Source organism: Stegostoma tigrinum, chromosome 31 (assembly GCF_030684315.1).
Source record: "Stegostoma tigrinum isolate sSteTig4 chromosome 31, sSteTig4.hap1, whole genome shotgun sequence".
Taxonomy (NCBI): Eukaryota; Metazoa; Chordata; class Chondrichthyes; order Orectolobiformes; family Stegostomatidae; genus Stegostoma; species Stegostoma tigrinum.
The window spans coordinates 34,190,658-34,206,121 of record NC_081384.1 but is presented as its reverse complement, the minus strand read 5'-3'; the positions used below and the strand labels follow the sequence as shown (position 1 = coordinate 34,206,121).

At 40.3% G+C, this 15,464-nt stretch overlaps 1 protein-coding gene across 1 annotated transcript in view; it reads right to left on the bottom strand.

The window, feature by feature from the left end:
- Positions 1–8,033: 8,033 nt before the first annotated feature.
- Positions 8,034–15,464, bottom strand: part of LOC125466360 (protein Wnt-9b-like) — a 40,438-nt gene continuing 33,007 nt past the window's right edge. Inside the window, exon 4 of the mRNA XM_048560761.2 lies at positions 8,034–13,875. Coding sequence (XP_048416718.1) covers positions 13,402–13,875 — 474 coding nt within the window. The 3' untranslated portion in view covers positions 8,034–13,401. The remainder of the gene's footprint in view (positions 13,876–15,464) is intronic.

The window sequence follows — 15,464 nt, the reverse complement described above, 5'->3', positions numbered from 1 at the left end:
TGTGTAGTGAAAAATGGTCCAAATTGTCCAACATGAGAGACAGCCTGAATAAAACTTGTCATTGGTGAAATTGAGAGGTGAGCTGTCTCTCATGTAGAATACTTGCAGCTCAACAATTCAATGCAAAAGAACCTCAGACTTCAGAACAGACCAATGAGCAGATGTCAGAGAACTGGCACATTCCAACAACCAATAACGTGCAAAATTTTACAGCACCACCATCCCCACTCTGTATTGGCTGTTAGAAGTGGCTACCACATGTAAGCACTGAAGATCTATCACCACGTGCTTAACTGATACGTGCACTAAAACGGAAACAGGAGAGAATCCCTGGAGCTTTGTGCTACAATCTAAGGCAGTCCTTTTGATTTCATGTACCATGGGCATTATTGGATCAGCTGCTCTCGCAATTTTATATTCACTAAAATCAATGAAAATACACATCCAAGCTGCTATAACCTCTTGCATACCTCATACTGTGGATTATTGTACTCCCCTTAAGTTTCAAACAGTTCTCATCTTAATTGATTTATTTAATATATAGTGACCTGGAGGCATTAACAGGACCTTTTGATGTGTAGTACAGTTAGTTATTCAGTCTCTGCTTTTCAGCATCAGCTGTCTGCCTGGTGTTTGAAGTAAATTGGTCAGCGACAGCTAGAGATGGTTGACTTCTCTTTAAATGTACACTTCTGTTACTTGCCATAGCAACCACATTGCAAACACAATTAACTGCAGTATGCTGTCTTCATCATTAGTTAATCACCAGAAAGAGGGAAGGAGGTCAATGACTGGTCAAAGGATCATTCACTATAATGTATATCAGAAAGACAGTCTAATTGCAACAGGCACAGCATTCACTACTTCTTACATACTAGATGGAACTACTGCTGATAATTAAAATTATTTTTAATTTTCATTACACATTTAATGAAATGTAATTCTTTTGCAGTTGTGAGCAGTAACAATGATGCAAACTGAAATGTTTTGTTTCACTCTCATTCGTGGTCTTCAAGTATCCAGGGGTACAACTATGTTCCTTTTCAATAGCTTCATGTGGATTTACTCTTCCACCTCTCCTCCGTTTTAATGGAATTTTCATCATATCAGTTATGTACAGAGACAAATAAATATGAAAGCAACGATGAAAGCTAGGATGGAGTTCATATTCTTATAAGGTGTAAGTAGCCAATAATAAAATGCTTTGTAGTTTAGTGTTTTACTGAAGAAGAGTTAGTTTGGTGGAAGGTTTAAATTGGAATACACAGAGGTAATTACTAGGACCTCTGATATTACTCATCTGTATAAATGACCTAGACTAGGTGTGTGGGATTCGCTGATGAAGCAAAACTTGGAAGCGTTATGAATTGCAAAGTGTGATAGATTTCAAACATCAACAGGCTGGTAGCATGGATGGATGCAACCTAAAAGAAGATTAGTACAGGGAGGTGTGATGTGAAAGATTTTTGCAGGGAGAGCAATATACAATTCTCAGATGGATGCCAGAACACGGGGACCTTGGATATATGCGGACACATTAAAGTTGGCTGGGAAGGTTGAGAAAGTGAGTAATAAAGGAAGAAAGGTGATTGTGCTTTGTGAACGAAGGCATAGATAACAAAAATGAGGAAGTCGCAGTGAACATTTATAAACGACAAGTTGACCCTCAACTAGAGAAAGGCGTCCAGTTCTGGCAACCACACTTTAAAAAGCTGAGAGACAGTTAAAAAAGTTTTTACAAGAATGATTCTGGGGATGAGGAAATTTGATTGGGGAAGCTGAGGCTGTTCTCCTTGGAGCAGAGAAGTTAGAGAGCAGATTTGATAGAGGTGCTCAAGATGATAAGGGAATTTATAGAAATCGTTTTCACTGGATCAAAATACAGAGCTTGCCAGTTAAAGTTGATTGTCAAAAGAACCCGAGATAACATCAGGGAAAATCATCCTTTCAAAGCAAGATCTGGAATACTGAGAGTGTGATACTGGAGGCTGAGAGTGTGACAGAGGTCATTCTAATCATGCCCTTCCAAAGGGAATTTGAATGTTATCTGAAGATCAATAAAAACTACAGGCCTATGATGACCAGCTAGTGAGTGAAATTAGCTGTGCCACTCTTGCACAGAGCTAGAACAGAGACAGAGGGCTGTTTGCTCTCATGCTCAGCTGTAACTATTTCATACTTTCATCTAGCCCAACACCTGAGACATCAACCCTGTTTCTCTCTTTACAGATGCTACCTGGCCTGGTCATCATGAACCCATCAGCAGTGAACCTGAGAGAGAAGCAATGTGTGGTAGGAGAAACAGCACAAACATGAGTAGCAGCAGAGAGCAGGTCACCCAAGCCCTGAGACCAGAGGAAGTGACTGAATAAAAGCTGGGTATCACCCAGGCCAGGAGGTAGCACAGCCACTGAGCAGTAGGTGAAGGTGGGATGTGAGACTGAAGCCCAGTGAGTGGATCCAGGAGGTGGGGGAACAAAGTGAGTCTGCTATTGGGGATCGAAGCAGCAATGTGGGGACAGAGAGCTGGCAAAGCGGGGAAAGGGGCTGCAAGGCAGGAAATAGGAGCTGCAAAAGGCTCATTGTAGTTTTAAACTTTTCAAAAGATTACATTGTATGAACATTACTATTGTAATGAACACTGAATTTGATAATTTATTAATGAATAAGGAGTTACATTTGGAGATAATGGAAACTGCAGAAGCTGAAAAATCCCGAAACATCAGCTTTTGTGCTCCTAAGATGCTGCTTGGCCTGCTGTGTTCATCCAGCTCTACACTTTATTATCAAGGATTTACATTTATGTGTTTTTACATCTCACTGTGTGTCATATGCAGTAAATTATTTGAAAAACAAAACTGTGTCAGAGTCAAACATGCTGTCATTTAATTGTGACTTTGGCAGTCCGCAGAATGCTTTTAATGTGATGGTGTGTGTAACTTTATTTTAAATAAAGCATTTGTTGTTAACGTATACCTGTTATCTTGTACCAATCTGTTTACTGTGGATCCTTGAATTTACAGTTTTCCTTCTGTGCTGTAGTTTCAATTTTAATGAAACAGTAATGGTTTTTGAGGATATCATTGAGTTCTTCTAATTCTGTTTCTGTGTGCGTCCAAATGCCCCATAAATTAATACAAACCCAGAAGGTAACGTTACTATGTAAGTATATCACCCAATGAAGGAATTAATGAAAATGAGAAAGGAACCCCTGAAAACCCAAAAATTTAACCTTGAGAAAATCAAAACAAGACCCTGAAAAAATTGCATGTTTGACTCCTACTGTAGACTGTATACACACCTCTGGAACATAGGATATATGGACCTTTCTGACACAGTGATAAGGGGGCTAACATTGAGCCAAAGTTGAGACTGAAGAATCTTAAAATGTTTTCTAATGATAGGTTTCATTCAGGGTCATTCATTTTGGTTGAATATCATAACAGGTTATCTAATCATTCAAACATCAGACCGACACCGGTATCAATCTCATTGATGCCAAACTCATTGGAACTAGTGTTATGGGGCAGCACAGTGGCACAGGGGGCAGAGGCACAGTGTGGGGGAGCAGGAGGGCAGCAAGGTGGCACAGTCGCACAGTGATTAGCACTGCTGCCTCATAGCATCAGAGACCCAGGTTCGATTCCAGCCTTGGGAAACTGTCTGCGTGGGCAACTCTCCCCATATCTACATGGGTTTCCTTTGGGTGCTCCGATTTCCTCCCAGAGTCCTAAGATGTGCAGGTTAGGTAGGTTGGCACATCTTTGGTGGGAAATGCCAATCCACCTAACCTGCACATCTTTGGACTGTGAGAGGAACAGGACTGGGCAGCAAGATCTTCAAAGAGTTGGTGTTGACTTGATAGGCCAAATGGCCTTCTTCCACACCGTAGGGATTCGGTGATTATAACTACCTGTATTGGATATTAGGATTAGACCCAATAGATCAGTTGTCAGTCTTAAATCTGGGATAGATCATTTTTGTTAAGTAAAGGTGTTAAGAGACAAAGGCCCATATAGAGTTAGGCCACAATTCAGCCATGATCTTATTAAATGGCAGTAAAAGCTAAAGGGGCTGAATGGCCTACTTCTGTTCCTATATTCCTATGTTCCTATATGTAACGGTCCAAAGGTTTCAGATTATTGTTCAATGTAAATATTCAAGACCTGCAAGTTGGAAAGACTATTTTTCTTAGCTAGGAATATAAAGGAATATTGAGCTAAAATAGATAAATGCAGTTAAGGTACAATCAGCTATGATCTAATAGAATGGTTAAAAATGGTTGTGTAGTTGAGTGACTTGCACTGTTCTGCAATTTCTATGTATACCACAGTAGCTCTTGTTATATCCACATGGTTCAGGTCTAATAGGTGCTAGCATTCGAACTGTACTGCTATCACTGCATTGCTATTAGACTAACAATACTACTAATATCATAAATGTCAGTGCTGAAACTGTATTGATTTGCTGTATCACAGGTAGGTTTAGTCCTATCAGAATAAAGTTTCTATCAATGTCATTGGACGTGTACTGAATCTGCATGGACCAATGCTAGTGATTGGCATCATAGATAATATCATTAGCTCTGCAATCATCCTGCACTGATCTTTTGTAGCACAGAACATAACAGTGAAGTTCGAGTTATAATCACCTTAATTGGTTCTCAATCTCACAAATAACAACCATGGATTTATATTGACTGATTTGATGCGTGGAATCATGATTAACAGGCGTGGAATATCACTGATATCAGAGGCGTGGGGATTAGATTCATGTTGGTGCTAGTATCCAGAGACTAACCCTGTACCTGTAGTTACTAGTCTTCAAAGTGGTCGACTTGAATGAATTTTCTGAGGTCATGAAAATTGATCGTGGCAAATTTCTCAGTAGTGATCAAACATAAAGGGTTCTAGGCTAGAATGTTTTTGAGGATAAAGGAATGTCAGATGAAAATTTATTGCAAAGCTACTTGGATTTATAAAAATATATTACTGGGGATGCCCATAAAACTAAAAATTGATTACAGAAAGGAAAAGGACACATTCATGATAAATAAATAAAACAAAGAACTATGGATGCTGTAAATCTGAAACGAAAAAGAAATTGCTGGAGTAACTCAACAGGTTTGACGTCATCTGTGGAAAGAGAAATTAGTTAACTCTTCAGATGCAGTGAAGAAGGGTCACTTTCTGTCAACAAACCTGCCAGACCTGCTGAGTTTCTCTAGAAATGTCTGTTTTTGTTTCATATTCATGACTGTGTGGCTCAGTTTCACTGAGAAAGAGACAGGACTTGTATTGATGTTGGGTTTATGGTGTTGTATCTACATTGAAGCTAATGTCCTGCTCCAGTCTTTGTGTCATTGGCACTGCACTCAATCTTTTTGATCATTTATGGCATGGGTATTTGCATTTCAAGTTAATATAATGAGCAGTAGACTGGGACCCGAGTTGGAACCGGGCATGTCAATACGAGTGTCAGACATGTTCTATATATCAGCACTGTTGGATGCTTTTTGATCATCATTCAATTCAATTTGTCATTATCTTCCCTCCAGATCACGAATTAAAAAAAGCTGTGACTTTGTTAAACGAGCAAATTAGAAATCTGCAACTTCACTGAGCTGAAAGGAGCAGTCATGAATTAATGATGGGTCTCCTTAACTGCGTTTGTCTTGCTACCAGAGCTGGTACAGAGGTCACAGCCAGAGTTCCATTAGTAACTAGATTAGTAATTAGACTTGCCTTTAAGACCGATCCAGAAATTTGAGAACATAATCTACACTTTGATGCCATACTGAGATAGTACAATGAAATATAACATTGAGCTGGTCCTTACCTGCCCTGTCAGCTGTATGTAAAAGATCCCATTTTAAGCCAAAACGAGGGACATCTCCCTAGTGTCCTGGTCAATATGGTTCCTTCAGCCAATGTCACCAAATCACACTATTTAGATACAAAAACAAAGTTGCTGGAAAAGCACAGCAGGTCTGGCAGCATTTTTGAAGGAGAAAACAGAGTTAGTGTTTTGGGTCCGGTGACCCTTCCTCAGATAGTGGCTGGGAAAATGTCAGTTTTAAGCAGAAAACATGGAGGTGGATGATGTAGGGAGTAAACGATAGGATAGAGCCCAAAGAGAGAGAAAGACAGTTGGACAGACAAAGGCGTTGCTAACGTTCAGGCTGGGAGGGTGAATAGTTGTTAATGGAGACTGTTAGTGACTATCAACAGGGAGTGCGTGGTGGCAGGCTAGGTGGTAACAAGGCCTGCTGTGCGGGGTGGGGGCTGGGACATAGGAGAGTTTATGCCCTAAAATTATTGAACTCAATATTGAGTCCAGAGGACTGTAGGGTCCCCAAGTGGGAAAATGACATGTTGTTCCTCCAGCTTGCGTTTGGCTTCACTGGAGCACTATAGCGAGCCGGAGACAGAGATATTGGCCAGGGAGCAAGGTGACACATTGAAGTGGCAGGCAATAGGTAGATCAGGGTCTTTTTTGCAAGCAGAATCTAGATGTTCTGCGAAGCGGTCACCAAGTCTACACTTCGTTTCCCCAGCGTAAAGGAGACCACATTGTGAGCAGCAGATGCAATAGACTAGATTCTGGGAAGTGCAGGTGAAGTGTGGCTTCACCTGGAAGGTATGTTTGGGCCCTTGGATACTGGGGAGGGAGGAGGTAAATGGGCAGGCGTTGCACCTTCGTCGGTTACAGGTGAAGGTGCCGTGGGGCTGTGGGGAGGTGTTGGGCATGATAAAAGTGTGGACCAGGGTGTCCTGGAGGGAACGGTCCCTGCAGGAGGTGGACAAGTGAGGAGGGGGGAATATGTGTCTGGTGGTGGCATCTTGCTGGAGGTGGCGGAAATGGCGTCTGATGATCTTCTGGATGTGGATGCTGGTGGGATGGTAGTGAGGATAAGGGGAGACCTATCACTGTTGCGGGAGGGGTAGGGGTGAGGTCAGAAGTGCAGGAGGGGGGTCGGACCTGGTTGAGGGTCCTGTCGACAATGGAGCTGGGAAATCTTTGGTTGAGGAAGAAGGTTGGCATTTCAGAGGCTTCCTTGTCAAAGATGACCTCATCTGAACATATGTGAGGGAGACGGAGGCACTGAGAGAATAAAATGGAGTCTTTTTCTCTCTTTGAGCTCTATCCTATCCTTTACTCCCTAACCCAGCCACCTCCTTATTTTCTGCATATAAACTGACGTTTTCCCAGGCACCATCAGTTCTGAAGAAGGGTCACCGGGCCCGAAATGTTAACTCTGATTTCTCCTTCACAGATGCTGCCAGACCTACTGAACTATTCTAGCAACTTTGTTTTTGTTCCTGATTTATGGCATTCTCAGTTCTTTTGGTTTTTATACACTATTTAGATAAATGACTAAGTGGACTTAGATTGTCTTAAATTCTCTCCTTTTAAAATGTTTTGCTTTTACTGTTATATTATCATGGAAGGATTGTTATTCTGAACTTCATATTTCTCTGTTTTTCCGATTTATTACGATGATTTTGTACTTTTGGCTTAATTCCTGTAATACTGGACTTTTCATTTCTCTATTTTTGCATTCACATTTCCTAAGAATTTGGATTCAAGTATCTGTACCTCGGTACATTCGTATCTAAGATGGCATCATAAGTGGTGACTTGTAAACTTTTCACTGTACTCATGTGAGTACATGTGACAATGAAGCTAATTCAATTCAATTTTTTCATTGTTTGTCGTGCACAAATGGACTGTCACGTTTCCTAAAATACACCAGCAACTAGACTCACTCTCTAAAATATTTCATTGCTACAAAGTAATTTGGATGTCCTGAGGTCATGAAAGATACCATATAAATGAAATCTATTTATTTTATCATGTAAATCATATAAAAAGTATTGATCCCACAATTTATCTTAATATTTCAAGAAACTGCCCATCACTCCCTTAATTCAGTTTCAGGATTAAATGTATGCTGAGAATTAAGAGACAATGAAACAAACATCTTTCAAATTCGTCATCAAACACCATTTTATTGATATCAATACCACCAGAAAGCTGAGAAACATTAGTGCAACTTGTTCTATAATTATATGAAACCTGCTTTTCAACCATCAGGAAATAAGGTATAAATAATAAAATAGAAAAAGCAGAAGAAACACACATTGAACACAAATATGAAAAATGTGCTGCCACTGCCCAAAATGATCCAAAAGGATTTTCTCTTTCTGTTATATAAAGATGATAAATAACTTAAATACATTTTAAGATTTTATTTACCTACAAGCTGTACACATGAGGTAGAAAAATAATTTTATTTTCCCTTAGAGCATCAACAGATAAATTAATAAAGCAATGAGTTCGGCCCCAGAATCTTTAATGGAACTTTTTTTTGCATCAATGAAGTATGTCAAACAGGCCACAATATTCTATGAGACTTCTTTTCACAAATTTGCAATTGCATTGGGATACATAAACAAGCTTCGTCATGAAGTGTTTTCTATTTCATAAACCTTCGGTCATGGAGGTCCAACAACAAGTTAACTGCGATATCACACTGCCTGGCTTGGTGCTTCTTATTTAACTGCATGGAATTTCTCATCTTATGATAGCATGCTTGGCATGACACACTGCCAGGGAGGCATCGTGACCTTCCATATTCCATTTACTGTTTATTTCAATGGGGGATAAATCAACCTTTTTTTAAAGCATTGGGGCTTATTTTCCAATCAACACTGCTTAAAGTACACTGTTGACGTGTTTGCAACTGACTCCCAATTGTATCATTGCGACATAGTCCAAGAACATTGTAACAGTGTCAGGGCACTATACAAGTGCACTTGTTACTGTCGTGGCTATACCCAATTTATTTCAAAAATATAATTTATTACAACAGCTTTTTTTAATGAATTTTTAGGATGTGAGCACTAAGCCATCATTAATTGTCCATCATTGATTGCCCTGTAGAGGATGTGGAGGTACTGGTGTTGGACTGGAGTGGACAGGGTCAGAAGTTAACACCAGATTATAATCCAACAGGTTTATTTGAATTCACTAGCTTTTGGAGTGCTGCTCATTTTTCAGATGAAGCAGCAACATTCTGAAAGCTTCTGAGGGTGTTGGTGAATGCCTTCTTGGGCAGCTACAGTCTTCGGGGTGAAGGGTCACCCTTGGTGCTGTTAGGGAGGGAGTTCCATGGCTTGAACCCATGACAGTGAAGGCATGGTGATATACTACCAAGTTAGGGTTGTCTATGGCTTGGAGGGACATTGCAAGTGGCAGTTCCTACACATCTGCTGCCCTTATCCTTCTTGGTGTTAGAGGCCACAGGTTTGGAAGATGGTATTCACAACTGTCACTGTGGGTTCATGGTGAAAGGATTTTACACAAATTTATTAGCCATGAAGCTAAAAATAAAAAACAGCACTCAGCGAAAATTCAACACAAAGCATTGCTATCTCGCTTTGCTGAGAGAAGTGCAGATATCTCCTTTGCTAGGTTCAAAGTGGGTCTGTTGGGTGATATACATCCCTCAGTTATTCTTCAGTAGATCACAGGCACTTTGAAAGAAATCATGGAATCCCTACAGTGTGGGTGCAGGCTATTTGGCTCATTGAATCCACACTGGCCCTCTGAACAGAAACCCACCCAGACCCACTACATCCCTGTAACCCCGTGTTTCCCATGGCTAATCCACCTAGCCTACACAATTCTGGATATTATGAGGCAATTTAGTGTGGCCAAGCCACCTAATCTACACAGTTTTATACTGCGTGAGGCAACTGGAGGAAAGCTCGTGCAGACATGGGGAGGATATGCAAACTTCACATGGACAGTTGTCTGAGAGTGGAATTGAAACTGGGTCCCTAGTGCTGTGAGGCAGCAGTACTAGCCACTGAGTCACCTCGCTGCCCCTGCAGTAACATTTCTCAGTGCCTGTTATACACTTAAGAATAACTGAAGGACGTATACAATCCAACAGACCCACTTTGAAATCGTAAGAATTGCAGATGCTGGAGCCAGAGATAACTCGACATGGAGCTGGAGGAACACAGCAGGCCAGGCAGCATCAGGGGAGCAGGAAGCTGACGTTTTGGGTCGGGACCCCACTTCGAACCTGACAAAGGAAATATCTACAGTTTTCTTCCTGCAGCAGATAAAAATGCATCTTAAAATGCTTGGCAACAGAATCAAACAGCAATATGAATGTGCAGAATACACTAATACTGCACTTGTCACTAGACCAATGCATGAAGAAGTCCTTGTGAATTATTCTTCAAGTTTTGTATCTCCACTGCATACCAAATACACACTTCTGTAAAAACATACTTTGATGCAGTTTTTTTTCAACATCACCATTAGTATTCAGGGGCAAGGTTATTTCCTAAGCTAGGTCTGTTAGTAGAAACACATCTATTCCAGTTTAGATTAAAAAATAAACTTTAAGCTTCTTACAGTAGTCTGTAAAAACTTGTAAAATAAACATCAATATTTACATTATAGACATGCACCAATTGCCATATTTTAAATAATATATCTTAATTTTTAAAAAGGCTAGTATCTCTCCTTTCCAGGCTCTCATCACTACTTTTGTCAGCTTGTGGTTATATCTTTGATGGTCATGATACAGGAGGACTCCTGGCAGCACCTGAGTCTGAAGTAAGCTGCACATGAATACGCTTTCCATTTTCAGTTTGAGTACGATTAAGTAAAAAAGAAATATTCACAATGTTGATCTTGGTTTCTTCGACAAAAAGAAAACATTTTTGAAAGTAAGGAAAGAATTTGTAAAGTAGCTACATATGCTTTGCCCAATGTACTGATTTTCTTGAATACAAGTGTAAAAGTGAGTAGGTTGATAGGAAATTCAAGCAGAATATTTTCCCCCAATCGTCAACACACATAGAATCCCTATAGTGTGGAAGCAGGCCATTCAGCCCATCAAGTCCACACCAAACCTCCATCAAGCACCACACTCAGAACTGCCATCTTATTCTATTCTGTAACCCTGCATTTCTCATGACTAATCCACCTAACCTGCACATCCATAGACACTATGGGCAATTTAGCATGGCCAATCCACTTAACCTGCACATCTTTGGACTGTGGGGAAAACCACAGCACCCAGAGGAAGCCCATGCAGACACAGGGAGAATGTGCAAACTCCACACAACAGTCGCCTGAAGCTGGAATCAAACCCTCAGTTGTGGCATTGTGGCAGCAGTGCTAACCGCTGAGCCACCGTGCTGTCACATGTCGGGTGAAGGACATAATAGAGGTCATTTTAAGACAGTGGGATTGGGAAATAACGTGAGAATAGTTGTGATCAAGAAAAGGCTAGTTTTGTTGTGTTTGCTAGGTCGTTCCTAATCTTCTATGTTTGAGACAATTTCCCAAATGTGGTAGTTTTGGTGATGATAATGAAACTGCCATCATTTACTGTCATTGAAACTGTAAGAATGACAGCAGGTTCCAGGATCTAGATATGCAGAGTTCAATGCAGAAGTCCAGACATTGCTGCAGATATTCCCTTTTCCATCTCAGGACGCACTATTGAAATCCTGAGGAAGGAAATCTTTGGAAGTTATTTGAATTTACATTAACTTCCAGCTTTTACAAGTTAATCTCACTTTAAACACCGTTCAAATATACTATGCTTTGTTGAATGAGACGTAATTGTACTTTTTTAACAACATGAAAACTCATACAAACATAGAAGATAGGAGCAGGAGGAGGCCATTCAGACTTTCAAGCCTGTATCACCTTTCTTCACAAGCGTGGCTGATCATCCAACTCAATAGCCTAATTCTACTTTCTCCCCACAAACCTTGATCCCATTCACCACAAGTGCTATATCTTTTCAATGTTTTGGCATCAATTATTTCCTGTGGTAATGAATTCCACAGGCTCACCACTCTTTGGGTGAAGAAATGTCTCCTCATCTCCATCCTAGATCATAATTATTTATAAGCAGCATCTCTGATCCTGAAAAACAAATCTCATTTGTAGCATGTAAAATTTCTCCATTATGATAAAAGTTCCACAAGTTTTAATGGTAACTAAAAGTAATTTTTGTTTTAAAGTTTATTTCACTTTTTAGCTTAATCCCATGTGTATGTATCAATTTTTATTTCATTCTCTGTAAAATGGTTGAGAAGCATTGAACACTCAGTGCATTTTACTTCCTGTTTTGCTGTCTGTGAGAGAAGTTTAGTATTATAGGCCACTTAGCCTGCTTGATGATACTCACTATTACTAAATGCAAATGATCTTCTAGAGTTGATGCCAGAATCAAAAAAATGCATGCCTGGAAATGTGAAATCCACATCACAGAAATCACTAGGTTCTTGTGGGCAGATTTCCTTAATGTCAAAAGTAAAAGCAGGCATTTCCCAACTCACTACAAAATTTGGGCTTGATGTCCCTCTTCTGGGAATGGGTCTAGCTATTCACACACGGCAGCATGAGAACAGGATTTAGATTAAGCAAGATTTATAGACAGGTTTGATTTTTAAGATTTGCATTTTCTTTTGCTAAAAGTTATATTGCCTTGTTCTACATTTTGTTAACTATTGATTATTTTTGAAAGGCTTGTGAGAGTCTGTCAATACGCAGTCATTTCACCCTCAGGACATTGTGATCACTAGCCAGGAATTTGTAGCTTCAGCGAACATTACTCATTGTGCCTGTATTTCAATAACAGCACGCTATGCAGATGACTGAGTGGCAGAACAGCAGAAGGAACACAGGGCCAAACCCAGATAAAGGTTAATGCTGTCCTGGGGGTATGTTGGTTCAAAACTTGAGCACAGGTTAAACAACAACATCAATCTGACTGCGAGGTGAAGGCTCCTTTGAACAATGATGGGCAGAGGAAGTTGCAGTCCCTCTCCCACCCTGTATCATAGGAGGTTTTGTTTGCACTCCTTATAGGATTGGCCCAAGGATAAAAAGTAGTTTCACCTGTTCCCCAGTACTGCACCCACAATTTCAAAGGGAACATGTTTAATCAGTCAAAATACCTTTGTGGGTCATTATTTATTTACTGGTCACTCTTTAACTGAAATGAAATGAATGAGAGCATTCTAAAACCATCTCATGTGGCTTCCATCAATTTGGCCAACTGTAACAGTCGATGTGAAATCTCAGCACACACTTTGGACTGTTCTAACAGTTGGATAGATCCGAATTTCCTGAATAAAGAGACCTGTGTAAAAATCTTCTGAAATAAGGTTTTTTTAAATTCTAAATGCTTGTATTTTCAGTAATGGGGTCAATGAAACTTAGCTCTAGCCTCTCACATGTCTCTTTCCTGGGTTTACATAAGTTTGTCTCATCATTACAAGAGACGACAAGGCAGGCGTCATGATTGTATCTTCTTGTCCTCTGCTGTCTTTGTGGCGTTGCGTTAATTTCTTATTGTTAGTGTTTGCAAGTGTAAATCTCTTCTCTTTGAGAACATTGCTGGCATTCCACATAGCAGCACCACTGCACCTGACAGTGGCAGGGCCTATGCACCAGGAGACTCTGGGTGTTATAACCCTGGCCACAGCACATACTTTCACAGTTTGTCTCCTTCGAGCAGACCCTGCCCGCAGTCCCTGGAGAGTATTTACTCGGTCGACAGAAACTCGGGGACTCCTCGATGTAAACGAGATCTGTAGTCCTTGGGATGTGGTTCTTTATGGTGTAACTGTGCTTTTTGGGACTGATGAGCTCAGTTTCTCCTGTGGCATCATTAGTGATGCTGTGAACTCTAACTGCAGTTTCATATTTGAGCTTGAGAAGCTTTCCTGTTTCATGAAAGGATGCGAGTTGCTTCCAGCACGTTCTAACTGCACAGGACCCCGAGACACCGTGGCATTTACATGTGGTCTTCAAACCACTTTTCACAGCCTGAAAGATGGAGAAATGCAGTGAGTAGACAAATATATAACATTGATGTACATACCAGCCAAGAGAACCCTATTCTGTTCCGTGCTCTGTGCTTATTTGTGTGAAGATCTTCAGAGCATGTAACTTAGTCTACGCAGCTTTAGAATTAAAGGATCAATAGCATCATGGTTGTGCTATTAAACTCATAATCCAGAAACCTCAATGAATGATCAAGAGGTCAAGTACCATAACAGTAGCCCGAGATCTCTAATCATATTAATATTTATACCACCTGACGAAGGGACGACGCTCAGAAAGCTTGTGATTTCAAATAACCTGTTGGACTATAACTTGGTGTCATGCAACTTCTGACGTTGTCCACACCAGTCCAACACTGGCATCTCCACATCAAATTATATTAATATATAAATGCAGAACAAAAGGTTAAGATCTGTAATAGAGATCAATTAACCACTGTTGCTTTAAAGCGAAACCATCTGGTTCACTAATGGCCCTTAGGTGCGGAAAATATATTGTCCTTGCCCAGTCTGACCTTTATGTGTCTCCAAACGCATAGCAATGTGGCTCACTGTTAGCTGTCCTCTGTACTATTTTAACAAGCAGTTCAGTAAGAGTTGGGCAACAATACTGGCCTCTCAAACACAGTGCCGTCCCTGTGAATGAAGTGAAAAATATTCTACTGACACTGCATTGGAGTAAATGAATCATGATTCTTCTGAAAATAGCCACATCTGACTGATTAACTATATAAAATCAAAAACCGTAGCCACCTTTGCAAGTGGAAATTTATTTCCATATTTCACATGCTGCATGTGAATTCAGACAGAGTCGGCTTGAATTCTGTCAGATTTGTAGTATGGAATATCATTGGAATACCCCATCACTCCCCCAATCCCCAAAACTCTTCCTACCCCATCACTCCCGCAAACCCCATAACTCCTCCAAACCCATCACTCCCTCAAACCTCATAACTTCTCCAACCCCATCACTCCCCCAAGGACCAAATTCCTATCCTTGGAATTGCTAATTGAAATTTTTCTCCGCCCTCATATTAAATTAGGTGAGTGCACGGCAGTACAGACTGTACGCAGGCTGTTTGAAGGAGTAAGCTCACTTGGTCACACGCTTTTCCTTAATTCCAATCTCTGTTCACTTGAGAATGCAATACAACATCATGACAACACAACAAGTTGTCTTCTTGCAAAACAGCAACTCAGAACTGTACACATCATGGAGGTCATGTTTTATGTAATGATGTTGAAGACATGATAGCAAATTGGCAGCCAGTTTTACAATTTTCCCTATTAATGGAGATAAACATCAACGAAGGTGTAAAGTGGGTTGTTTCACAATTGTTCATTCCACATCATTGTGTGAATTTGAAATGAACTCCTTGTCCCTTGTACTGTCTTTCCAGATCACGCAGATCATTAATCAGTAAGACAAATAACCTCAGGTTTAATTTTGTTTGAATTTTAATAAAACATTGATTGGAACATTTCCATTTAATTAGATTTTGCTTTCAAGATGAAAATCAGGGAATGTCTCTCATCTAACTGATCATTTGTGCTCTCAATCTTTTCCCATGA